General features: G+C 36.2%; 1 protein-coding gene across 1 annotated transcript in view; it reads left to right on the top strand.

Annotated features, from left to right (window-relative positions):
* Positions 1–1,745: 1,745 nt before the first annotated feature.
* Positions 1,746–25,941, top strand: part of LOC111503168 (O-acyltransferase like protein) — a 112,432-nt gene continuing 88,236 nt past the window's right edge. Inside the window, exon 1 of the mRNA XM_074176878.1 lies at positions 1,746–1,935. Coding sequence (XP_074032979.1) covers positions 1,869–1,935 — 67 coding nt within the window. The 5' untranslated portion in view covers positions 1,746–1,868. The remainder of the gene's footprint in view (positions 1,936–25,941) is intronic.

The following is a 25,941-nucleotide window of genomic DNA, read 5'->3' as shown; positions in this document are numbered from 1 at the left end:
TTAAGAAAACACCAAATATAATAGAGATATATTCCATTTTCATTAAAAAACACCTAATCACTACACTCCACTTGGCAAAATAGATTTTCATATAAACCAACCGATGAGCAGTGATGGATTGCGGTGTGTTCAATTCATTGGAATATCGGATTTCACACAACCGAATGAAACGCGGGGTTTTTACATGACTCAATCTTTGAATTATTTACAAATAATTTGTTCGATTGTTAGGATGTGTCATGAATCAAAATTCGGTCTTTATCTCCCAAATTCCTACACCGTAGGCGCTTGCCGAAAAACAACTACTTTCCTGGCTAATACCACGCTGGATATTGAAATATATGCGATAGACACTTATGCAACATAATTCACAGAGGTAAGTATCGCACTTGTTTCTCATTCATCCAGCAGCATGGTCAGCTGGATGAACGAGCACCATGGCCTGCTGGATGTTGGTTGTGAATTCCATATCTGATTTTGCCTCTACTAGTGTGGTAAAAATTATTGAAGGTGATAAGGAAACGGATGAAGTGCTCTCATAGTAAAGCTTGGCAAATTTAGCTGTGCCTCTGAATATTGGATGCGCAGTAGATCAGTCGGCGGAGTCGGGCGAGAAATTAGTAACATCGAGGAACTCGTGTAGGAAATATCATGTTTTGGTATATTGAGTGGAAAAATTATTCTGTGTGTTGAACTGAGAGTTATTTGTTGTCATTGAGAATGCTTTTGAACAGTAAACTGAAAAACAAGGTTCTCAATGGACAAAGCAGAGAAATTTTGAATATGCAAGCGAAATCTGTCTGTTCTGTTTTTCCGGTAATCAGCCAGAAACACGTGTCCGCGGTTTGCCCCCTTTTTGGAGTGTTGTATCCACGAATTGTTTCATTCCATATCGTAGGCGTGTCTCTATTCGTACATAATAAACAGAAATAAGGTGTTGCTCATCTAGGACAGTCCGTAGGTTCTTGAACGTGTACACCAGTGTATACAACTTATTAGAAATATATATGCAGTGATTTCTGAAATTAAGGGTTTCATCGAGATACATTCCTAGGAATTTAACTGTCTCATCATGCTCAATACAGCTGCCCTCAATACAAACGTTGAGTTGAGAGCATCTTTTTTTTTATAATTGTGAAATCTGATGCATCTTGTATCTTGTTTCAGTGCTATTCAGAAATAAAAATCGCGAATCGATGGATGAAAACCGTATGGAAATCCCTTTTTGAGTTTATCTCTTTCAGACAGACATGCAGACAGATACTGTGGGGAAATTGAATTCATAATATATGATATCTTCTGCATTCACTTCGAATAAGAAAAAAGCGCTGACAATTGAAAACGGTGACCAAACGGTATCGCTCGATCTTTTTTGAGGTTCAAGGGTTGAAATTCACTTCACTGGGAAAATGCAAGTGAAGAGATTGCACATGAATGTAAAATACGAGTATAACGAGCATATCGAGTATTATTTTCACTTTCGTTTAGCCTTCATTAAACTACCCCGTATGATATCCCACGTTCACTTTATATATTTTTAATTGGAGTCAATATTCTTCCGCGTTCTATTTTTGTAAAGTTGAAAATTCCTAAGGACCAACTTCTTCATCCATTTCGTTGTCAATGGCATCCATATCAGTGCAAAATCTCACGTGGAGCCAGTTTGTGGATACGACCTTGCGTAAATAATTGCCGATCGTACTTGGAAAATCCTGTAGTACCGCGAGAACTGCATCTACTGGGTGCATCGCACTCTTTAATTTTTTTGTCAGTGTAGACGACTCAACGCTTGCTTCGACTAACCTTCACAAGAAAGTATAAACTTGCTCCTGACCCACGGTGATTTCAGTGCTCGGACGAATTCTACGATGGAACTGATACTTAAGTGGGGAGTATTTTTGTGTGTCTTTGGAGTAGGTGGCTGTCAGTTTTTATGTGAGTTTTCATTTCAATAAATGTAGGATTATTGTTTTCCTGGAGATTTTGGGCGAATTTTCGAATTGACCGGCTCGCACCAGTTTTTGCAAAACTTTCAATTGAACAAACGTATTTTTATCCGCTGATCCCGAATTTGTAATGGTAATTTGTCGTCTATTTTCGAAGATACGGCCAGTCGAAAATAAAAAAATCAGCCATTTCAGGAATGAAAACTCTTAAAATGGACCTTTATGTCACCGTTTCAAATTTTTGCACAGAATAAAAATCTGATATTTAACCAAAAAAAAAACAAGTTTTTGACTTGTTAAGTAGAATTTCGAACCTCTGGCGTGAAATTAATCTATTTTATGGACGATTCAGAGAAACGCGCGTCCAGATACAGCATTTTTGTTCTGGTGAGAAATAGTGTTTTCGATAGATTATCATTTCTGTTTTGTACGATACTTTTACTTCGGTAGAGTTAATGCTATCTGTTTTCGATATCACGAAAAGTCAAAGTGAATGAATGAAAACTATGTTTGCCAATTTCCAAAATTTAGCTTTGCCTTGGAAGAATAGATTATCACTATGAAGTTTTCGCTCTCATTCGGTGTAAGTTCACATGAAAGCAGCAACAGTTGAATACGAAAATAGACCTCGATATTTTTCAAGAAAAAAATGATACATCCATATATTTTCCTCAATCAAAATCCATTTTTGAACTCCTCATTCAATTCAGAATGAACAATTTTTCCTACGGTATGTTGTTTTGAGTGAAAAATAAAACCTTTGTATTATCCGAGAAATTATTGACAGGTTTAATTTTATCGAATTTGATCTGACTTTAGGTTTTCAGTCAATATTTTCCGATACAAAAATAATTCTCCAATTCAACACTGACACGGAAGATTTTCTAATTATTCGTTGACAACATTGCGAACAGTCAAATTTAAGAAATGGGAATTGTGTTGTCAATTTCCAAAATTTTACTCAGCTTCGGCTTACAAAAACAAAAGTATTAGTTTATTACCGCAAATAAGTAGCTTGTTAGCCAGTTAATTTAGCTTTTTTTCTAAATGGAACACTTTACAATCTATAAACATGCAATCGGTCGTGGAAAGCACAATGTGAAAAAATATGACATTTTCCATATTTTCAATAGACATATGAATTCGAACATTGCATTGACATTTTTGTATTATCTTTATTATCCTGGGAAAGTCAAATGTGAAATTTTCATAATTATTATAGAAATATTTAGATGGTTCTGGCTGAATGAAAATTGATTCAATCCATTAAATACTTCTTCAATTGATTTTTGAATTTGGGAGCAGCTTAGGATTATTTTAATTTTTAAGGAATTGTATTTTATCAATTCCATCAAATCAAATTCCATTTGATTTGAAATTACTAACTGATAATAATTTCGTTTGTCTAGTTTTATGACTATGAATAATATCGATTTCTGATTACTTTTTTATTGAATGAATCAAACAACAAATTTTTTATTTGTGTAGTGTGTTTAAATCTGATGAATTTTATTGTTCATACAAATTCACTGTTGGCTCTGAGTATATAATTTATATATGCATTTGATAGTTTTATTTTGTAAAGATTCCAGAGTTTTCATTATGGATTTATTGGCTAATTCCCAAATAGAAGTTAGATAATGCAGTTTTGAGTATATAAGTCTGAAAAGAATATTTTTCAAAAATTCTATAAAAAAATGGTTCCTGATTTTGAATGGATTACCAAAGAGGGGTGCTACTTTTTTTCGAATAATTTCAATATATTTTGCCCACGATACATTTTTATCAATACATAATCTTACAAATTTAATAGATGGTACAACTGTTCAATAATCTCTTAGAAATTTTCATATACGAAAATTGTTAGAAATTCAAAGTTAATTAATTTTCTTGAAGCCAACCTGAAATTGTTTTCATGTCATGTTTTATATTATCATGAATTTTGTCGAAGTTATTAGAAGAGTATTGTATCATCATCAAATAATTCAACTGATCCCTTCAGAGGTAAATTTGTTATTGAGTTGATGTATATTGGAAAAAGAAGTGGACCAAGAATTGATTCTTGCGGTGCCCCAAAATATATTTTTCCTATGCAACTGTTTTGATTTTTTCTATGCAAACATTTTGTTGACTATCACTCATATAATTTACGAACCAATTGAGGATATTTCCTCTAATGCCAAAACTTATTGGTTCTGAAATCAATATGTCATGATGAACAGTATCAAATGCTTTAAACAAATCTAAAGACATATTACCAATGAATTCTGAGACGTTCAAATTTTCCATTTTTGCACTATACGACAGACAAAGAATGATGACACCTTGAATGATGCAAGTTACTCGCATATCATCTGCATATATGGTCAAGCAAATTCAAATATAACATGTAGAGAATAGGCCTCAGAACTGAAGCCTGGGGGACTCCTGCTTCGAAGACGTTACACCCACCATAGCTACATACTGGCTTACTATTATATTATATGATGCTGTTAATATATTCATTGGTAACTTTCGATTATGAGAGTGCGAAAAACAGGTTTTATTACTTTGGACTTTCATTGTCTAATATGATATAATGTTTTGAAATCTGTGAAGTGACAGATGGAAATAAAAATTGAAAAGAATAGGTGGAAATAACAATTATATTGAGCAAAAAACCTTGGACTGTAATTACAGTAAAATAAAAAACTCAAGCAAAAAAATTGAGAAATGCACAATTGAAATGAAATAAAAATGAAAATTGAAAGATTTCTTGAGAATCAGTAGGTCTCTCTCTCTCTCTCTCTCTCTCTCTCTCTTTCTGTTCCTATGAAAGCATTGAACGAATTTCAATTCTACCTCAATATCTTGTTTCGGTCAACAAAAAACTGTGTATGAAGATATGTCAAACGTTCCGTGAAAATCTTGATCTCCTACCAATTTCAGATTTTCTTCTGCAGTTATCGACGGCAAACTTCTTGAGTTTTCTAGAGGATTTATTCAACTCTGGAGCATGCTTTTTAATTTTTTTTTCTACAATTCCACCAATTTTGAAAAACTATAAGAAAATAATGCATGAGAGAAACTTTCAGAGATAGAGCATAAACTTACTAGTGAAAGTTTCGTAGAAATGATCGTTGCATTTTTTCCACTTCTTTCTAGATTTTTTTTCGATAGGCATATCTTTTTTTATGAAATAAGTGTGTGTGTGGATAACAGGCAGATAGACGAAAGTATACACGAAGTTTTAAAAAATTATTTTCTTCGAACTAAATAGGAAAATCAGTATTTTAAACGAATATGAAGGACATAATATGTCAAAGTATTACTCTGTTTTGTTTAGTCAAAAAAGTATTCAGAAATACGTAGTGATTCATATTCATATGAAATACCCAAGTTCGTTGACACATAATTTGTTATTTTTCTATTTAATTTTTCGGTTTGCTAATATTGAACAACTATAATAGGAAAAAACCAATAAAAATATGCGTTCCATTAAACAGTTATTCCACATACTCATGGCTGGTCTTGAATTGATCGATCTTGGTGAAAACCCAGGTTTCACGCTAGGTTCTCAATACCGATTTAGCGTGTTATTGATGACAATGAAGTTTTTTTAATCATTTTGTAATTGATAGCTGCTGTGTTGTATGTAAAGCACTTGTACCACTTACGTCTTTATAATTATCACGATATCCTTCTTATAATTCACCAAAAAAAGTGTCTGCTACCTGAAAATGGAATTAAAGAGGATGTTATTTCCAGTATTGGAACATTGCGAAATTATTTTTCGAAGCATGTCAAGGAAACTATGTATCTACGTGATATAAAATTCTCCTTTTTTGATGTAGATCAGAAACATTTTCAGCTTGGAGATGATTATTTTGGTGCCATCAAAAACTTTTGGTGAAATCTGAAGGCAGGCAGTCATGGTGATGAATTTTCAATGTTTTGTATATAGAGTATAATGTATCTATTGATATTGAAAATTAACGGACTAAGAATGTAAACAACTTAACTTCATTTTGAATTCCATCGGAATTACTGAAATTGACCCAATTATACCATCTCTAGTCACAAACCGCCTTGTAAAAGTTCTTGAAAACTTTTTTCTCACTAATTACCCGAATGAATGATAATGTTTAGATTTTGATGGCTAAAGGTTATATTTATCAATGAAAATGTAGTGCAATGAATCTATCTGTATTTCTGAACTACAAACTCGAGACGTGACACAAATTTTGCTGAGGCGAGTGGGGTGATGACTGCTACCTAGGACCTTCCGAATTATTTTTCACTTTCTAGTTCAATAAAACCGTTCAGCATAAACATTTTTTTCACTTATTTCATTCTCAAGTTTTTAGTTTCTAATGTTCATCCACTCTAATGCCACACAGTACTCGGAACGTTTTGACGTTGGGTGATATATCACTAGGTTAGGTTAGGTAAGGTCTGAAGTGACTGGGTATATTCGACCCTCCACCGCAACCCGCTTCTTAACGAAGCCGATTAGTTTGTATGGTGAGTGGTCTTTCAGGTCAGATGGTAGGAATATGGCTCTGCCGAATTCTAAAAACCTGATTCAGTCCCCAGCGGGACAGGCACAAAGTATATGCTCTGCTGTTTCATCATTTTCCAAATAGAGGTAACACAGACTGTGTTCTGACAGTCCGAAACTCTGCCAATGATGATTCGAATGAAAGTGACGTGTAAAAAGGCCTGATAGACATCGTAGTTCATTCCTGCTGTAGTCCATTAACTGTTTGGTATCAAGCTTCGAAGGGTGAATAAACGCCTTGGAGTGAGCCAATCCAGGAAGTTTCTGCCAGAAGTCCATAAATCTTCTTGCTCTCCAGGTGTTCAATGTTTTTGACAAAATGGTTTAGACTTTCGCGGCTTAGGTTTTCAGTGTCACTGTTTTTCGAGTTTGAAAGCCGTGGATTTTTGGAAGAAATTCGTAGATACGTAGATACGTAGAGATACGTAAGCGACACCTTCATAATATGGAAACATGGGAATGCAGAACTAGACACTTTCCTAAAGCACATCAACAACGTAAGGCCTTCCATCACTTTCACAATGGAGAAGGAAGTCCAGAACGAATTGCCTTCCTTAGACGTATTGGTGAAGAGGACCGACATTAAATGGGAAACATCTGTGCATCGAAAACCAACTCACACAGGACAGTATCTGAACCAGAAATCCAACCACCATCAATCGACTAAGAGAGAAATCATCGAGACTCTACTGGACCATGCTTTTGGGCTCTGTACTACAAAGGAAGGTCTCGAAAAGGAACTAGGCATCATCAAAAATGACCTTCAACGAAATGGTTACTCCAAAGTGATGGATGCTGCCACAACCAGTACTTGTACTTCCCTACATCAGAGGATTATCAGAAAGGATAGGACGGATTGGGTCCAAGTATAACATCAGGACCTGCTTCAGATTTGGGAACACTATCCGTAGCAGCCTCACGAAAACCAGGCAAGTGAACGCGGACTGCGATTCCAAGAATTGCATTTTCCGGATACCCTGCGAGTGCGGAGAATCATACATCGGTGAAACTAAGAAGTCATTGAAACTTCGCATTGCTGAGCACATAAAACACACACAGCGAGGAGAAACCAGTAAATCCGGAATAGCAGAGCATGTTTGGGCTCATCAACACAACATCTAGTGGGCTCAAGCTGAAATCATCCACAAAAAAGAGGAACACTGGTTCAGGAGAAAATTCAAAGAAGCCGCGTATATGTTGTCCAACAACGCATTTAGTCAAGCAAGCGTAGAGATACGTAACATATGGAAACCTCTAATCAAGCGAAAAACGACCAACTCCCGTCAAACGGTCATCTCCCGCCAAAATCAATGAAGCGGAAAGAGTGAAGGGGGATAGGTGAAAGCACTCGAATGACCTATAAATAGTCAGATCTCGGAGGAATAAGTTCAGTTATCACCCGAAGACGATTGTGGATACTAACAATCGAAACGTTGTGACATAACTTGGTTTGAAATCTTTTGAATTTCATTCTTTAATTTTTTGGTTAATAATATTTTTAATTTTTCAAGTTTTTCATCTTTTATTAGTATTTCAATTTTTATTTGTTTGGTTGTTGCTTGCATGTTATTTCTTTGTAATTTAATTTTTTTGTTTAATAAAATTGTTATTTTTGGTTAATCTTTTTGATGTTTTCAGGGTTATCAAATCAATTTATATTATATTAGACAATGAAAGTCCGAACTAATGAAATACAACAAATATCTGCTCTTAATATTTCCTTTTCCCGGAGGATCCACTCCTCTACTCGGGAACAGTACTTTATAAAGGCAGTTCGTACTACATTTACTCAGCTTAAAATACAATTTATCCTTATAACTCCATTCGAACACCCTATCAATGTCCTTTTGTAACAGTTGTAGTTTGCAGTTAGCTTATCCACTGTATCTACACCTCCTTTAGTTTTGTTGTGGTCTATGATCATGACTGGTTTGTTCGCATCTGTTCCTGTATCTATTTCATCTCTATCATGCATACTAGAAAGCAACAGCACATTTTTCTTTTTTTTTTGGGAATATGGGATACAAGAGTGCATTCTTTCGAAAACCCAAACATGCTTGTATGTTCCGGTCGAGCAGCTGGTTTAGAAAACTCTATTGGTAATTCTCTCTTGTTTTTCCGGATAGTTTCAATAACTGTGAGTTTGTGGTCAGGTAGCTTTTTCATAAGAGATGAACCTGTTGTCCATCATAACATTGCAATTAGAAGCAAAAATGTGTTGACAGAGTCGTTAAACTACATCGAAAGGACTATTCGAAACTTTGTACTGACCTTTTGGTTGTGTTCCGAAGTAAATTTCTATATTGCTCGTGTAGAAAATTTTGGCATCACACAATGCTAGGATTTTCAACTCGTATTTTTTCGGCTTCGAAGGGATGTATTGGCGAAAACTGCACTTTCCTCGAAATCCTGCAAGCATCTTGTCCACGGTTACATATTCTGAGTGGTGGAAGCCGTTCTGACAATTAGCAACAAATCGGTCAAGAACATTGCGTATGGGAGCCAATTTATCTATTTCCTTCCGTATCGCTCGAGTCTCTCTGCTGTCAAATCTTAGACAACGAATTAGGAATCTAAATCTTTGTGAACTCATCGTGATGCGAAAAATCTCTACACCAGATTCATCACCCCTCCATAATTCTTCGGCATTTAGACGGTTTGCATGATAAATACCAGCCATGTAGATAACTCCAAAAACTGCACGAATTTCAATATGATTCGTTGGGGTTGCATCTCTTCTTCGAGCAAAATTATCAGAAACATTTTAGATGTATTCGTTGGTACATTCCACTATAATATTGATTATTTCGACATTGAAGAAATATTCCCATATTTCTAGTGGTTCTAAGGGGTTTCTCGTTGCTAATGAGGAACCCGGCAAACATTTGACGATATCCATTGGCCTCGTTTCAGTTGTAATAGGTTTTGAAGCCAATTTTCTCCAACGTGTGATTTTATCCTTTCCGAAAAATGACAACGTACTGCTGTGCTTTCAGAAAAATGACAACGTATTGCTGTGACTTTCTTTTACCATTTCTTCATCGTCAGAAATCTCTTACTCAGAGTCACTATTGTCGTGTTGCCCTTCAAAATGATCCACCTCCTCGTCATCAGACTGATCTATATCTGAATGTTCGCCGTACGTTATTCCATGTTCCTCTTCGTCGTTGACAAGTTCTAGCATTTCCTGCAGTCTAGTCTGTTCTCTTCCGTAAGACCACATGGCTAAAATAAATATTGTCATTGATTTTCATTCATTACATATAAAAAAAAACTCATCTCACAATAAAAATTGCACGATAATCAAAAATAAAACGTGATTAGTCGCGTCGGTCTCTCACACCATAGAACGAAATATTTTTGGCCCAACTTACTTTTGTAACACTTACGTTGTTAGCACTGCCGTTCCGTCGCTTCCGCTTGAGAAGATACACGGAGTTGGAGGTGGCCCCCTTTGATTTTCAGAATAACGCTGAATGAAGTATATGGTCGGTCTCACAGACCGGGCGCGACTAACGTAAGGTTTAATACTGGAGTTTTTTACCCAACACCAAATCGTTATTTTTACACCTCGACACGTGTTTCGATCACCAAGTGATCATCTTCAAGAGGAAGATAAAACTAAAAACTACTCAAAACTAAAGCTACTTATACTAATCAGGTACATCATACAGGTAGGTAATCAGTAATACCACCCATACAAGTGTACCACCCTAAATTAATTTTACAATTGGCCTTTCTATTATTTTACAATATGTCCTGATGTATGTTTAAATGTTACAGCTATATATAGAACAATTTTCAGCTATATAAAATTAGTTTCACAATATTGCCTATCTAAATATATTTACAATATGTCTTTTTGTAGTAATCAGTAAACCCAACAATATTATTTCAACAAGCTATATAGTATGCTATTTGGTATTGGTCCGTTATCGTTATTCATAATATTATTATGTTTACTTATTTCTACACTCTCATAGGCATCTAGTTGCCTGTTGTTGTTAACTTGTCTAACTAATCTTAAAGAACTGAAGTCTATGGAATGGTTTTGTTGCAAAATATGATGGGCTACTGCTGATTTTTCAGGTCTTCCATATTTTAAGTGTGCAATGTGTTCCTTATATCTCACTTTAATAGATCTTACTGTCTGTCCATAATATTTTGCATCGCAGTCCTCACATTCAATTTCGTGAATTCCAGACTTTTCCGAATTCTCGAGTTTGTCTTTAGGACTTCCCAAAAGGCTCTGCAGTGTATGACTTGTTTTAAAAACCACCTTCATACCTAGTTCCTTGGAAATCTTTCCAAAGTTCTTCGTATATTGGTGGTATGGAACTGAGATGTATTTATCTTGGTTTTTGTCCTTTCTGAAGGTCGAGATTTCGTTCATTCTTAACCTAAACTTTTTTTTCCTAATTATGTCATCTACAATACCCCTCGGGAAACCGTTAGTGGCTGCTATTTTCTGTATTGTACGTTTTTCTTTTGTGAACCTATCATGTGTTAGAGGGAAAGGGAAAGAATGAACGAAATTTCGACTTTCACAAAGGACAAAAACCAAGATATATACATCTCAGTTCCATATTACCAATATACGAAGAACTTTGGAAAGATTTTCAAGGAACTAGGTATGAAGGTGGTTTTTAAAACAAGTCATACACTGCAGAGCCTTTTGGGAAGTTCAAAAGACAAAGTCGAGAATTCGGAAAAGTCTGGAATTTACGAAATTGAATGTAAGGACTGCGATGCAAAATATTATGGACAGACAAAAAGATCTATTAAAGTAAGATATAAGGAACACATAGCACACTTAAAATATGGAAGACCTGAAAAATCAGCAGTCGCCCCTCATATTTTGCAACAAAACCATTCCATAGACTTCAGTTCTTTAAGATTAGTTAGACAAGTTAACAACAACAGGCAACTAGAATACTATGAGAGTGTAGAAATAAGTGAACATAATAATATTATGAATAACGATAACGAACCAATACAAAATAGCATATTATATAGCTTGTTGAAATAATATTGTTGGGTTCACTGATTACTACAAAAAGACACATTGTAAATATATTTAGATAGGCAATATTGTGAAACTAATTTTATATAGCTGAAAATTGTTCTATATATAGCTGTGACATTTAAACATACATAAGGACATATTGTAAAATAATAGAAAGGCCAATTGTAAAATTAATTAAGGGTGGTACACTTGTATGGGTGCTATTACTGATTACCTACTTCTATGATGTACCTGATTAGTATAAGTAGCTTTAGTTTTGAGTAGTTTTTAGTTTTATCTTCCTCTTGAAGATGATCACTTGGTGATCGAAACACGTGTCGAAGTGTAAAAATAACGATTTGGTGTTGGGAAAAAACTTCAGTAATATTCATTACCACACCAAAGGTTCAAAACAGTACATCACAAGTAACATAAGGTTAATAAATAATTGAGAAGAAGCTGACAAGTTAAGACTTAATTTTTGCAATTAATATAAAAGGCCCTTGATAAGTAAATAAACACTGCTTATGATGAGTAAACGTAAGTATATTTACTTCAAGAAAAATAAAATACTCATGATTATTTTGAATTAATATGTAGAATTAATATACTTATTGAATTAAAAACTGTTCAATTTAAATATTTTTTCCATGCGAAATTTCAATAAATCTGTATTGAAATAACATAATTTTCATGTTTTATTTGAAGTAGGCCAATTTTACCCGTTTATGAATTTGTATATGCCATTTTAGCCGACCAGGAAAGGTAAAGTGGTCAATTTCCCATTTCGACTTCAATCTTGACTCATGCTAAAATTATCAGAATATTGGTTTGTAAACAATATAATATGGAAACTTATTAAATACACGGATAATAATAAACAAACGAACTGTAAAAAGTTGACATTTATTCAGTGACCACTTTACCCTACCTTCCCCTACCTAAGTGCCAAAACGTATTTTTTGTTCAAATGCATTGCTTAGCGGAACTTGACTCATCTCGTAAATTAGTCTGTGAAATTAGGACTCGAACGAAATTCCAATCGTAATTTTTTATGGGGGCTGATTGAAATTATGTGAAATGACGCTTCTGAACTGGACTGATGCGGAATTTTTGCATCATAGGTTTCCACACTGTATTACCCAGCTTCAAGTAATTGGGCTCTTTCTGTCATTAGGCAACGGTATTTCAGTAAAATTACTAAATGGGAGCTCTAATACATCTCAGCTTTGCACTCAACCCATTTCAAATTTCCCAAGAGGAGCAGCACTATAGATTTAATCGTCCAAATTACTGTCTTATTCAGACGTGACAGTGTTATTCCACGAAATGAATCAAGTACTACCAAGAGACTCTCCTCGTTTCCAATCCGCGCACATTTCAATTTGAATAAATGAACGTTCAACGTCGAGAATTACAAAATTTCAAATTTAACACAATCGTTTATATTTACCCGGATCTGAAGAAGCTCTCATTCCAGTTTATTCAAATATTTGTTCGTCGCAGAAGAGCGACTGAATCTCTGCAAATACACTCGAAAATATTGTGAGAATATCTTAATTCTTTCACAATTTGTTTCATTCACGATATGTGTGGAACCTCATTATACTGTTGGGGTGGAGAAACCTGCTATTGGGGGTTTGTTTGAAGGTGGTTGACAAAGTTTCGTGGTGTATTTCATCAGTTTGAACTCCCATTGTCTAATATAATATAAATTGATATAAATCCCTGAAAAAAATTAAAAATAGCAACCGAAAATAACAATTTTATTAAACAAAAAACTGAAATTACAAAGAAATAACATACAAGCAACAACCAGAAAGCTGTAACCAAGTTACATAACGACGTTTCGATTGTCAGTATCCACAATCGTCTTCGGGTGATAACTGGACTTATTCCTCCGAGATCTGACTATTTATATGTCATTCGAGTGCTTTCACCCATCCCCACTTCCCTCTTCATTGGTTTCAGCGCGAGATGACCGTTTGGGGGGAATTGGTCGTTTTTCGCTTCATTAGAGGTTTCCATATGTTACGTATCTCTACGCTAGCTTGGCTGAATGCGTTGTTGGACAATATATACGCGGCTTCTTTGAATTTTCTCCTAAACCAGTGTTCCTCTTTGTGGATGATTTCAGCTTGAGCACACTTGATATTATGTTGATGAGTCCAAACATGCTCTGCTATTCGGGATTTGCTGGTTTCTCCTCGTTGTGTGTGTTTCTTGTGCTCAGCAATGCGAACTTTCAATGGCCTCTTAGTTTCACCGATGTATGATCCTCCGCACTCGCAGGGTATCCGGTGAATGCAATTCTTGGAATCGCAGTCCGCGTTTGGTGGCCTGGTTTTCGTGAGGCTGCTGCCCAATCCTTCTTATCCTTTCCGATAATCCTCTGATGTAGGGTAGTACAAGTACTGGTTGTGGCGGCTTCTCTTCCTTGTGGAGCTCTTGCTGTCTTCTAGCTGAAGCCTGTTCTACCATCACTCTGAAGTAACCATTCCGTTGAAGGTCATTTCTGATGATGCCTAGTTCCTTTTCGAGACCTTCCTTTGTATTACAGAGCCTGACAGCAAGGTCTAGTAGAGTCTTGATGATTCCTCTCTTAGTCGATTGATGGTGGTTGGATTTCTGGTTCAGATACTGTCCTGAGTGAGTGGGTTTTCGATATACAGATGTTTTCCATTTAGTGTCGGTCCTCTTCACCAATACGTCTAAGAAAGGCAATTCGTTGTGGACTTCCTTCTCCATTGTGAAAGTGGTGGAGAAAGTGATGGGGGTTGTAAATATTAGGGATTATACGGGGATTTACAGACCTGCTTCTTCCACCTTCATGAACAGGAAACAAATTACAATTTGATAAACCACATAAAAAATGCCAGAACACAGGCAGCGTGTTTTTCAATGGACAAAACACAAGCAGTACAGAAAAATCCTTAAGGTGCTCTTATAGCGGTGCCTGTGCAAAAGTGGCGATTCACATTGGATTTGAATCGCTGAAGATTAAATCCATTTGAAAAACGTTCCCAGGAAGTTCGTTCCACATAAACGTAGTTCTCCAGATGAAGAAGTTTTTAAAAATTGAAGTTGCAGGTGTACTGAGTTGAACCTAAAAACGATGAGCAGCCATAGTGTACCAAGCTTTCGAGAAGTAGCCTTCGCAATTCCAGCGACATGATTCGGCCAAGACATATTGGTATCCATTTCAACCCCCAACAAACTTATCGAAGCAGAAAGCGGAATTTTCTGACCTGACATTATTATATCCGGTCGAAAACATTTATTTTCTTGGAGAAAAACGATGCCTGGGTTTTTGTGGCATTGAATTGAACCTGGTTACTTTCCGAAATCCCTTCTAGATCCTCATTGCTACCACCTGCTGACGGTGAAGATCTGCATCCGTAGCCGATGTGTTAGAATCCAAATGGAATGACGAGACAAGTGTGCTGTCGTCAGCAAAGAAATATATTGAATTTCTTGTTTTTTTTCCAATATGTCGTTGATATACAATAAAAAGGGGATTGAAGACAATATGGAGACAATAGGATCAATGAGGAGTAATATCTTGCGCCGCTTGTATAAGGCAATATGAAGAAAACGTCCGGTATTGTATAAAGACAATTCATGGCTTTTGCATCATGATAATGCACCTGCTTACTCATCATTGCTTGTTCGTGATTTTCTGCCAAGAGCAACACTGTAATCATGCTTCGGCCACCGTATTCACCAGATTTAGTCTCCTGCGACTTTTTGCTGTTTTCGAGTTCGTAGAGACCCGTGAAAAAATGGCGTTTTGTAATGATTGAGGAGTTGAAAAACGAATCGCTTTGAGTGTTCAAGGACATACCAAAAAGTGCATATCAGAACCGTTTTGAGGATTGGAGACAAGACAGGCACAAGTGTATTACATCTGAGAGGGACTACTTCGAAGGGAACAGAATAGAAATTGATGAATGAATAAATATATAGTGGGAAAAATGAAAATTCACCCTATTTTTTGAACAGACAGCGTATACGAGAATATCAAATGATTTTTCAAATACCAAAATTCTTAACAATATTTCAATATATTGTTTCTGTCATGAATTCAACGAAAATTATTTTCATAATAATCATTTCTGTCTATAATTTGTATGTTGTATTTATTTCGATGTGAATTGTTAATTTCCACTTTCTGATATATGTATTCCATTTATTTGAAATCTGATGAATTCATAAACCAAACCATTGGTATAAAATTGCAATTAATTTGATGGCATTGAATAAAAGTGGTTGTTATATTTGAAGCACATTATTTGAAAAGTGAAGTGAAATAGCCTTGTGTAATGAAAGGCTGTTTGACCTTACGAAATTTGGGTTGTAATTCCCCAAATTATTTCTGAATGTTTGATCTTTCAAATGAACGCAAATCATAGCAACTCTGCTACCAAATTTCGCAAAGAATTTTTATTGCATTGTCATAATAGAGGCCAATTCTATTCTAGCACTTCGGGTGGGTTTTGCAAATGAAAAGTAATGTTCCCTAAAGCCATTTATTATCAACTAACTACATAAACATTCGACACACAGCGATAAAAGTTTCAACTTAGATATACATTCAAACTGTAACACAAATATTCTAATAGATACCGAGTAGCGAATATGTTACACGCATAGAAGATTGTCAAAAAAGCCCCACTGAATGAGAATGAAGCATTTATTTGCCTCCAAATCGCTACGCGATGACAAAATTCATTCACAAGGCACTTTTTTAATTTTTCCTTAATTTTGATTTTACTGTAGTTGCCACATGCTCATTCATAAGTTTCTGGCATATTTTTCACATGGTTATTTATTTATTTATTTCATACACTATTCTACAGGATGAACCCAATTACAGAATAGGGAGTAACAGTGGCATTTACAAATATGTACTCATATAACATAATTTATGAATCTATATAAAGAAAAAAAACAGAACTGTCAGTTAACTAATAGCAGGGGAGCCCACGATGCGAAATGGGGGAAGCGACTATAGACTTTAAAATATGTAAAAAAATACTGTTGCATGGACATACCCGAGCGCGTCAGATATTGATAGCATCAATGTCCTACGTATTTTTAATAATGTTGGTATGTTAATCTGATCGTTTGCATGATGTGGGTGGTTGTACGTAAGGGTTAAAACGGTTGCACGTGCGTTTCTATCGTACATCCTTAGGGTTACAGATGGAAACGGAAAAATTCTAAGAGAGCATAAAATATTGTTCACGCCTACCAGGAAAATACAGCAAAGCCTGAGATCTGCGAAAGACAAATGAGATCCACTATCAGCTGCGGGCCATACCGTATACCATGCGGAAAGGTTTATATCGGTACCACCAAAAGATCCATGGGTACAAGGCTGAATGAACATCGGAGAAACTGTAGATTAGGCCGAATAGAAAAATCAGCAGTAGCGGAACACGCGTTTAGTGAAGGAGATTATACGATACTGTTTGAAGATGCGAAACTACTTGCACCCGATCATGGATACTACCGTTGGTTTGTACGGGAAATCATAGATATCCACAAACACACAGAAAACTACAGTAGAAAAAAGGAGGCAATAATGCTTAACCGGATTTGAAATCCCATACTGAAAGATGCTAAGGTGGCAGCAGTGGAACGCTTTGTAACAGGTGTAATAACACTTCGGCCAAAGATGCTAAGGTGACAGCTGTGCAACACAATGTAACATCCATTTTGTGCATTCAGAAACTTGTGTTTCTAACAAACTGACCATACCACACAGTCCCCTACGACTGTGAGGAATATACTTATCTGATAAACCAGAGCTTCGAAAAGGATACACGGAAATATGTTCTGTGGGGTCCAATAAAATCATTGGACCACAATGTGACAGGTGATAACACTTCAACCAATAACAACACATCAATTAGAAAGGCGGGCTACCTGAATCAACATAAATACAGCTCACGAACTAGAAATCACGAGTCATCGGTGAAACATCAGGATGAATAGACCTCTGAAGAAGCCCGCCACTCGTGCTGGCAAAACGTTAGGATACAGTTCCAAACTACGACGGCCTTCAAACCCGAACGAAGTTCATAACACGGATGACCAGGTTCAATTCAATGCCACAAAAACACAGACATCGGTTTTCTCCAAGAAGATAAATGTCTCCGAACCGGATATAATAATGTCAAATCAGACAATTCCGCTGTCTGCTTGGATAAATTTGTTGGGAGTTTAAATGGACACTAATATGTCTTGGCACATGTCGCTGCAAAGGCTGCTTCTCAAAAGCTTGGAACATTGTTCCGAACCAGAAAACTGTACACACCTCAGCAAATTTTGATGCTTCATTAAGCTCAGTTCATACCTTCTTTTGGAGTATTGTTCTCATGTATGGAGCTCCGCCTCCAAATATACCCTGGAGCTGCTGGATTCCATCCAGAAAAGAGGCATCTGCATGATTGGAGACGAGAACATCACGTGCAACCTTGATAGTCTGGAACATCGAAGAAAGGTTGGAGAGTTATCTCTCTTCTATAGACACTTTCACGGAAGGTGTTCAAGTGACTTGGCACATTCGATTCCACCACGAGCCATATCAGAACCATATCAGAAATACGCGACTGACTGTGGCTGCTCATCGTTATGAGGTTCAACTCAGCACACAATTCACTCTTTAAAAACTATTACATTTGGAGAACGGCGTTGATGTGAAATAAACTTCCCGAAAACGTTTTCCCAAATATATTTAATCTCCAGCGATTCAAATGTGAATAACTACTTTCACACAGACAACGCTTTAATTCTGTAATGCTTGTGTTAAGTCTTTGAAAGAATCTAATTGCTTTTTGACGCCATATTTAGGTTATAAAATACTTTTACATGCGTTTTCAATCGTGCCCTGCTCATCGTTTTACTTGAGTACAATTTTTTCTTAAATTTTCTGCGGGTAACATTCCGGCTGAAAACATACATTTCTCGCAGAGTTGTCTCTTCCAGAGATGAAAGAGACAACTCTGTTCCTGTCACGATTACAGTTAGTTAAAGTACTCACAGGGTTATTCGATTCGAGCTCAGCCATAGGAATTTTGTTAAAATTTGAAAGGAAATATGTTCAGGAGAGATTAGTTGACGGGAAAAAAATAAGCGGACTGTAATAGCTCGCTATGAGAAGCATGTCTCATATAATTGATTTTATAGACCAAAGAAGTCCAGTGTTACTCAATATGTCATAGAAAATGGTTACAGAATAAGCGAGAAATGTTTGAAATTGTTTAGCCACACGCGTGTAGTATTTTCAGTGTTTTCAGTAGATTCATTTCGGAGGTACCAAATTCTACTAAACTTAGTTTCATTATCATTTAACTGATGAAAGTTCCATTATCATTACCACTTTTATCATGAATGTAAGGCATCTCTCGATTGTCAATATGGCGTAACGTCACTCACATTCCCGACACCAATGGACGCGATCATGAAATTTAGCTATGGTGTGACTGGATGTACCCTCCAGACACTACGATCGATTCAGCCTTCCCAGGCCTAGAACGGCTCTTACGATCCAATTCGCATTTGTTTCGTTACACCGCGATTTGCCATCTAAACGAGTTCGACATAGTCATGAACGAATCCTGATACCAACGATATCAGAGACATGTTCTATTACTATGGAGCCCCAGTTATCAACCCCCTCCGTAACGATGCTTGATATACAGGATGTCTAAGAAATAATGGATGTTTCAGATTAGGTATCTATTTTCTACGATAGACTTGACCTATACTTAATGAAAATCCATCACAACGTATTGAAAATAACATTTTAATGTTAGATTTCCACTTGACAGTTTACAAAACCGTTACACGTTACAAATTCTGTGTCATACTTCTATAGTGATTTGTATTCTAATCAAAGCCGTAGCCAGAAACAATTTCGGAGGAGTTTGGTTTGATGGAACAGTAGAAAAACATGAAATATAAAAATAACGAAAGAAAGAAAACGGTGTGACATGAAAATATATATTTATTAGAAAACCATAACAGAAATATCAACATTCATTTACAAAATCATATTAAGTTTTCTAGCTTTCTTTGCAGCAAACAAATCAATTACCTACTCGGTGTCGATGTCAATGTCGATTCTACGTTGGATTGACATTAACGCCAAACCGTTTAGTCGTTCCTAGCTTGTGGAGTTTCATTAATAAGTTTTGAGGCGTTTAAGAAAAAGTCCTTTCAGGGGTACATGTGGAATCAGGTAGTGTCGCCAAAATAAAGCCGAGATCTTTAAAAGTTTGTACGAACATTGCCGTAAGGTTTTTTCATTGTGTTTCGGGGAAGTTTCTTTCAAAATTCTCTTTCAAGCGCTTGGTTCGTTTTCAAGGACTTGATGAAATTTCGAACGGGTTTTATAATTCCAATAGTATCTGTATCTGTAGAGTAGGAAGGGTGAGCGTAGGCCTACAGCACTCAGGCCACATCTGACACAATGTACATCCTCCCGAGGAGTTGTCCTCCTAGGTCATCGGCCATCCTGTCCTTTCCAGAAAGGTGGAGTGGTCATCAGGAGACATCTTCTTTATATCGGCAGGTGTAGGCCAAGACTCGCTAAACATACACTCTCTTATTGACAATAACTGCGGACACTCGCATAGGACATGCCTGACAGTTTCATCTTCCTGTTCACACATCCTGCATAGAGGTGTGTCCACTAGCCCCATATTATGGAGGTGTTTTCTTAGTTGACAGTTACCAGTGAGAAATCCTACTGTTAAGCGTATATTTTTTCCGGTCATCGCCAGATATTTCTTCGGTTCCAGCTTCTCAGGGTCGCCCAAGGTGATCCTGGTAAAATTGCATCGTTTGATTCCATTCCATCTCTTTAGGAATTGAGCATGGGTGTAACATTTGGCTGGTTCCTCAATTGTCGAAGTCATCAGGCCGTATGTGCCAATGGGTCCTAAAATTCTTAGTCTACCCACTTCCTTGGCTAAAGACTCGCCAATGCGATTATCTTCACTCCTGTCGTGCCCTATAATCCACCTCAGGATAATATGATTATCTACTGAGGCTTTGGCTAAATCCTGGTGGCACTCTGAGTTAACACGCTCTCTATTCAAGGCTAATAGGGCTTGTCTGCTATCAGTGCAGATTGTTATGTTTTTGTGGCAATTGATATACCAGCCAGTTATGTTCGAACCACGCTGGTATTTTTTCCCATTCCCCACTTAATCCTTAGGCTTAGTGATCTGGAGTACACTCCACATCCTGACCCATCTTTTGGTTTTTGAGCCGTTTGCCTATATGCGTATTGCATTTGTAGCATCTGACTTTGTGTTCTGTTCCATTTATATTTTGTACGATTTATTAAACACAAACCTGGGTTCAATTGCATCACTGGTTGCCTGTAGCAGATGTTGCGTAGTGAACGTTTCTCGTCATAGGATCAGCCTCAATTGACCCATTTCTACTTCTTACATCAGTCGTCAGGTTTACATCAATCGTGCACAATCGTAACATGCCCATTAACGCAACCTCTTTATCGTACAGGTCAGAGGGGACAGACCAGTAATTAATTCCATTGCCGCGATTGGTGTTGTTCTCATGGTTCCTGTGACGTTTAAACAAGCCAATCGTTGTATTTGAAATGATTTTTGGATGGCCGTTGCTTGTAGAACTTTCGGGGGGTGATCAATCCTCCTTGATCCCCCCCTGGCTACGGCCTTGATCCTAATGACTATGAAAATGAAATTCTCTAACAACAATACTCCACACTCAAAAATAAATTGTGTGAATTAATAACAATTGCAAAAGAGTACACAAAAAAACTATAGAGAAAAATAATAATAGTTCTGAAGCACTTTGGGAATTTGTAGATGAAATATGCAATAAATCAAAACCTGAAACACAGTTCCCAAAAATAATACTCAAAAATGGTACAGTTACTGATGATGTAACCGATATATGTAACACATTCAACAAATACTCTGCCTCACTTGGAGAAACATATGCGAACAGGATTATTGAACCAAAAAACTGCAATATTCCAAAACAGAGGTTACAAAATTCATTGAATCTTAATGAAACTGATACAAACGGAGTAAATGACGTGATCATGGAATTAAAATCACAAAAGTCACCAAGGAATGACGAAATTCGCTCGGATTTCTACTGAAATTGAAGTTCCATTGACCGATTTCATTAATAAATGTTTTGAAAATGATTTTTTTCCTAAAATATACAAAAAAAGGGAATGAATTGGATATGACTAATTACAGACCAATTACACTGATTTCGATATAGGAAAAATAATTGGAAAAATCATGAAAAGGCGTATTATGAAATTCAAAAATAAATATGAACTGATCGCTGATGAACAATATGGATTTAGAGAGAGAAGATCGACAGAAGATGCAATATATAAACTCACATCACAAATTTACGATTCTTCAGACAACAAGATACCAACACTGTATATTTTCATCGATCTCTTTAGAGCTTTCGATACAGTGAGTCCTCTAAACTGTTATTCGCGGAGAAATGTATGAACTCTACAAAAGTTATTTGAATGATCGTGAACAGAGGGGCAGGATAGGTGATACAATGAGTGATCCGGAAACTGTAGGCTTCGGAATACCTCAAGGAACTGTGCTAGGCCCCGTACTTTTCACAATTTCCTTGAATGAATTGCTCTTTCTTGATACAAGAGGTAATGTTTTGAGCTTTGCGGATGACACTGCCATCCTATGCACATGATCTACGTGGGAACAACTCAAGTTAAGTGTAGAAAAAGATTTTCTAGCAATCGAAAGTTGGTTTCCAGAGAACAAACTCACAATCAACTTCGATAAAACGGATTACTTACCATTCACGTCATCCTCTAATAGATTGCCTGATATTGGACAACTCAATATCCACAATAATTACTATATAACTGAAAGTGACTGACTTAGTGACAATTAATATGTTTAAAAAATCTGTTTAAAATCTGTTTTTCCGTTAATCAGCAGTCGCCCCCATACGAACGACAACTCTCAGAAGTTGAGAAACTTGTGCGAGCTAAGGACTAACGAGGACTTACCTTTTAACGTGTGATTCCTAACACCTTCATTGGGACTCACACATAAAAGAAACAGTAAGAAACATGAGAGGCACACTTTTCAAATTCCAATATATCAGAAACTTACTAGACATGAAACACTTGAAAACCCTATATTGTTCAGTCGCTTGTTCAGTCTTAATTGTCTCACGGAATAATTGGATGGGGAGGAGTTGAATATTGTTATTTGGTGAATATTGATACAATTCGAAAGTGGATTTTAAAAATAATATTTCACAAAGGCCGAACATACTCAAGTGATAGTGTTTTCAGAGACACACAGGTCCCTGAGATGAGGCAATTATTCTGTATGAGTATTCTAAATAATATTCAAAAATGAAATATTCAGATAACCCTAGCTGAACACTCTTACCACACAAGAAATAGGGATAATTCTGTGATCGCCCCTTGTTGTGAGAAAACGATTAGACAGAGAAGTGCATGTTACTTGGGACCACGAAATTATCAGATAATACCCGATGTAATCAAAGAATATCATAATAACAAAAGTTTAAAAAAAAATTAAAAAATGGATATTGCTCACCTAAAGATCATTTTTACATAAACTGGTTATTCAAAATGATTAAAAAAATATATAAACAAAATTTTCCCCCCTGAAAAATAAAACACACAAGACAAACAAATTTTAATAATATAGTGGCTATTGTCAGAACCTTTCATGTAACATAATTACTATACTGGAGCTATTGTTCTTATCATTCTGTACTATTTCATCTCATTTCATATTAGTTAACACTGTTTTTATAAACATGGGTCATATTATCACATACAAAATGTATCTTGCGTTCAACCGGCAATAACTATTGTTGCTGAACTACTGTCAATATTAGCCCGAATAGTAGCACTACTTTATAATTCAGACTTATTTCCATAATTTTCAACATTATTTTTTTTTGATGAATTTCAACTTCCCTCATATGTACTGATTTTTTTTTCCATTATTTACTGATATGGCTATATCACGTACAAGGAATACCCATTCGGCGATGCTCCTTCTGTGATGCTGTTGTTTATGTACCCCTTTTTTATATTTGAGAATCATGAATACCTTTCATCTATATTAAGTGAATAAACATTATTATAATCATTCTTACCTATCTAGGAACAACTTATAGAACTGAAGAATAATGAATACAGTTTTCACTCAAGCCATCATTTCATCTGATTTTGAGATATATCCTAATTAACAATTTCCTCATGGCAAACTGAATTGCAATAAAGGAAAACAATTCAGATCTATTCAATGATTGAGCATTAATCCCGAATTATTAAATCTATTGATTTCCAACCACAGGTCCGCCCAAACTAATTCCGGGCCCCTAAGCAAATATCTTGTGTAGGTGCCTTTCGGTTTCAATAATACCCCCCAAATTAAAACCCATATATGAGTGTTTGCCCTAACCATATCACTTCCTTCTGAATGTTTTTTGTTACTTCAAATTTATTAACATGAATTCAAGTAGACTGTTCGTTGAACATGAAAATAAAATTTGTTTGAACTGACTTCTGTCTTCCCAAACTACGATTTCAATTTTACACCCTTCCCCCCCCCCACATCTGGACGGGCCCGTCCAAGCAATTCAAGAGTTGAATGTCCATATATTTCTAAAAAAATTGTAAAAACAAGCTTTGAACCAAGTCTATATAATAATAATGATAATGATAATAATAATAGGTTAGGTTAGGTTAGGTCCAGAGTGAGTGGGTTTATTCGACCCTCCACCGCAACCCGTAAGGGTTTATTGTGGCTCATACCTATTCACACTCGACCGAATAAACCCAGATTCTTCACGAAGCCGATTAGTTTGTATGATGAGTGGTCTTTCAAGTCAGTAGTTGTTTACAGCTGATTCTCGGCCTCCCCCCACCACTATGACGTATTAATTGCTTTTTTTATTGGTTGTTGTTTGGTGAAGTTTTTTTGTTGTGCAGTGAAGTCAAGGCGTTGTGACCTTGAAGTGTCTGGTGCATGGATCGTTCAGATTTTTTTTTCATATGAGATTTTGTGTGTTTATGTGTGTGTGTGTGTGTAGGAGAATGCACGGTACAGGGTTTCATCATGTGCTTGTTTGTCTATGTACAAACATACGTCTGCATACTTCGAAGATCCTCCAAGTAGTAAATGCTCCATCGGTGTTAGGGCACCAAGTTAGTAGTGGAGTGACGTCACAGCAATAACCGTTCAACGGCTAGAGAGCGACATGTTCACTCCACGACGTGTGGCAGAGTAATGCGTATTCATCGGTCTGCCCTCACCTCTCCTGAAGCGATGAAGGTTCGCTCTAGCCCCGCTATCCATGGTGACACAACGGCAGCCGAGGACTGTTTGCCTAGCGTCTACCCTCTCCGAGACCGCAACGACCACTGCTTGCTCGTACCGGCAACTGTTATCGCATCAAGTTGGGAGATGGGCTTGGCTGTGACGTCAGGCATCTCTAGTGGATAGCAACTAGCAATGTGAATCTTTCACGGTTTCATGGTGGGGGTGACTCACACTGTTTAATATAAAAGAAATGCCTGGCACACTATGAAATCAGTAGACGAATATATCTGCAGCAGTTAGCAATTGGTAGAGTGTTATTCAGTTCGTAATAGAAGGAAGACGGTGAGTGTATTTGTCTGTTGGAAATTGTTTATATTTTCATATATATTTTCATCATGTCCGTTTCAAAAGTAGACTTGAATAAAATTAATAATTTGATTGTACAGGAGGTTGAAATACTAGAGCAAAAGGCCTTATCATCATTGCCAATTGATGAAGTGTACATAATTAAAAATATGTCAACTTATTCTACACGATTTGGTAAATCAATTTTATTAACTTTGCAAGATGTGAGCAATGATAAATTATTTAAAACATGGCTACCAAAACGTATTTCGTTGCAATTCAGTGATGACGATATATCTTGTATCAACTCATCAGGTGGTAAATATACGATGATGTATTTAGGACAGAGCCAACAAAGTTTTGCTGGCATGAAAACGCGATCTCTAGTCAAATTCAATATGATTGAATAATAGTAATAATTTATAGTGAATTTCTTTAGGTCATAGCTTACAAAGTTTTTTTTGGTGTGAAAACGATAACTCTAGTCAAATTCAATATGATTGAATAATAATAGTAATTATAATGAATTTCTTATTGTTTTATTAATATTCATATATTAGATGATAATTATATGGAAATATAAACATTACTAACTTAGTTGAATACACTCACTTTGTAACTACAAGTAAAATGGGAATGTGAGTATTATATCACTGAAAAATTGGAGGTTGCTTATTGTTTTTTTTTTTTGTTCGATTTCAGTTCCACCATTTAAAGATGTGGATGCAGTAC

The sequence above is a fragment of the Leptinotarsa decemlineata genome, unplaced genomic scaffold (genome assembly GCF_025532065.1).
Source record: "Leptinotarsa decemlineata unplaced genomic scaffold, Ldec_3_MD MMD2_tig00002082_RagTag_RagTag, whole genome shotgun sequence".
NCBI lineage: Eukaryota > Metazoa > Arthropoda > Insecta > Coleoptera > Chrysomelidae > Leptinotarsa > Leptinotarsa decemlineata.
Note: the sequence above shows the minus strand (reverse complement) of the source record. Positions and strands in the feature narration are given on the sequence as shown.